The sequence below is a fragment of the Terrapene carolina genome, unplaced genomic scaffold (assembly GCF_002925995.2).
Source record: "Terrapene carolina triunguis isolate 2854851 unplaced genomic scaffold, T_m_triunguis-2.0 Scaffold569, whole genome shotgun sequence".
Classification (NCBI taxonomy): Eukaryota; Metazoa; Chordata; order Testudines; family Emydidae; genus Terrapene; species Terrapene triunguis.
The window spans coordinates 84,521-85,762 of NW_020664920.1; the positions used below are offsets into that span (position 1 = coordinate 84,521).

Below are 1,242 nucleotides of genomic sequence, written 5' to 3' on the forward strand. Positions count from 1 at the left end.
GCAGGAAAGCAGGGGCAGAAGTAGTCTTGGTACATTAGGTGGCAGCTCCCAGGGGGGTTCTGTGATCCAACCCGTCACACTTTCCATCCAACCTCTTTGGTCAGACTCCAGGGTGAGAGCCCTGCCCCTGACTCCTTCCAGCCCCCAGCTCTTAAATCCATCTCCCGCTGGGGCGTTGGGTGCCTGGTGTCAACGTCCCGGTGACTGGATCAGCCAGTGATGTGGGGTCAGCCTCGGCCAGTCCTTTTTAATGCCCCACCTGGCTCAGACTGCTGGGCGCCATTCCCACCTCCGTCTCTTAGCCTATCCTGAGAGCAAATGGTCCCTTCCCCCCACTGGGTAACACTGCTACATAAAGGGGAAACTGAGGCACATGCCGGCATCATAAAAATATTACAGAAAATTCCCCCTTTGTCCCACCCTCACTGTTCGGTATCTGCACCTTGTTCCCAGACTGAATTCGTGTAGTGCCCGCTCTCAGCCGGCGGCTCGTGTTAGACTCTCTGGCAGAGGGAAGAGCCGTCTGCTCTCACAGATCTCTTCCCACACAGGTACTAGCAGACCCTGAGCAAGTCACCTTTCAACCGTCTCTTTGGCGAGACGATCAGAGCCACCTCCTCCAGGCTCTCCGCAGCCGGCGGATTTTCTAGCCCTCTGTCCTGTTCCCTGAACCTTGTCCAGTCCATCAACCCCCCATTGGCAGAGCAGGCGCCAGTCCCCGGCTCACTGTCCCTGTCTGGAGAGCAAACACCCTCTGCCAGTCCACCTTGTACATCGAAGGCGCCTTCGCCCTCTTCGCTACAGCGTCGCACGGGGCTACGCTGGGCTGGCTGGTTTCTCCCAGGAGCCCTTCCCTGCCTTCCCGGCGCACCTCCAGCCCCATGCACCTGGGCTGTGACCTGGCGTTTGGCTACAAGGTGCGTTGTGCCCCAGGGCCCCGCTCCCCAAGCCATGTGGGAGGAGAAACCCCCTGCCCACGGCCGCCAGCTGCTCTCGCCCCATGCAGGGGCCGCTCGGGGACCCCTCTCACCTCGATAGCCTTGCAGATCTCCTCCATCTGGGTCACGATGGCCTGGATGCGGTCGTTCCCAGCCACCAGCATGGCGACGCCGTCGCTCAGTTCGCTCTGCCACGGGGGGGGAGAGGGGTCAGTGCTGGGCATGGGGGGGGTCTGTGCTGGGCACGGGCAGGGGGGTCAGTGCTGAGCATGGGGGGGGTCTGTGCTGGGCACGGGCGGGGGGG

The 1,242-nt window shown here is 62.1% G+C and overlaps 1 protein-coding gene across 1 annotated transcript in view; it reads right to left on the minus strand.

Moving 5' to 3' along the window:
• Positions 1-494: 494 nt before the first annotated feature.
• TRIM54 (tripartite motif containing 54) overlaps positions 495-1,242 on the minus strand; it is a 5,641-nt gene continuing 4,893 nt past the window's right edge. The window contains exons 4-5 of the mRNA XM_029913272.1: positions 1,031-1,126; positions 495-503 (exon numbers count right to left, since the gene is read on the minus strand). Coding sequence (XP_029769132.1) covers positions 495-503; positions 1,031-1,126 — 105 coding nt within the window. The remainder of the gene's footprint in view (positions 504-1,030; positions 1,127-1,242) is intronic.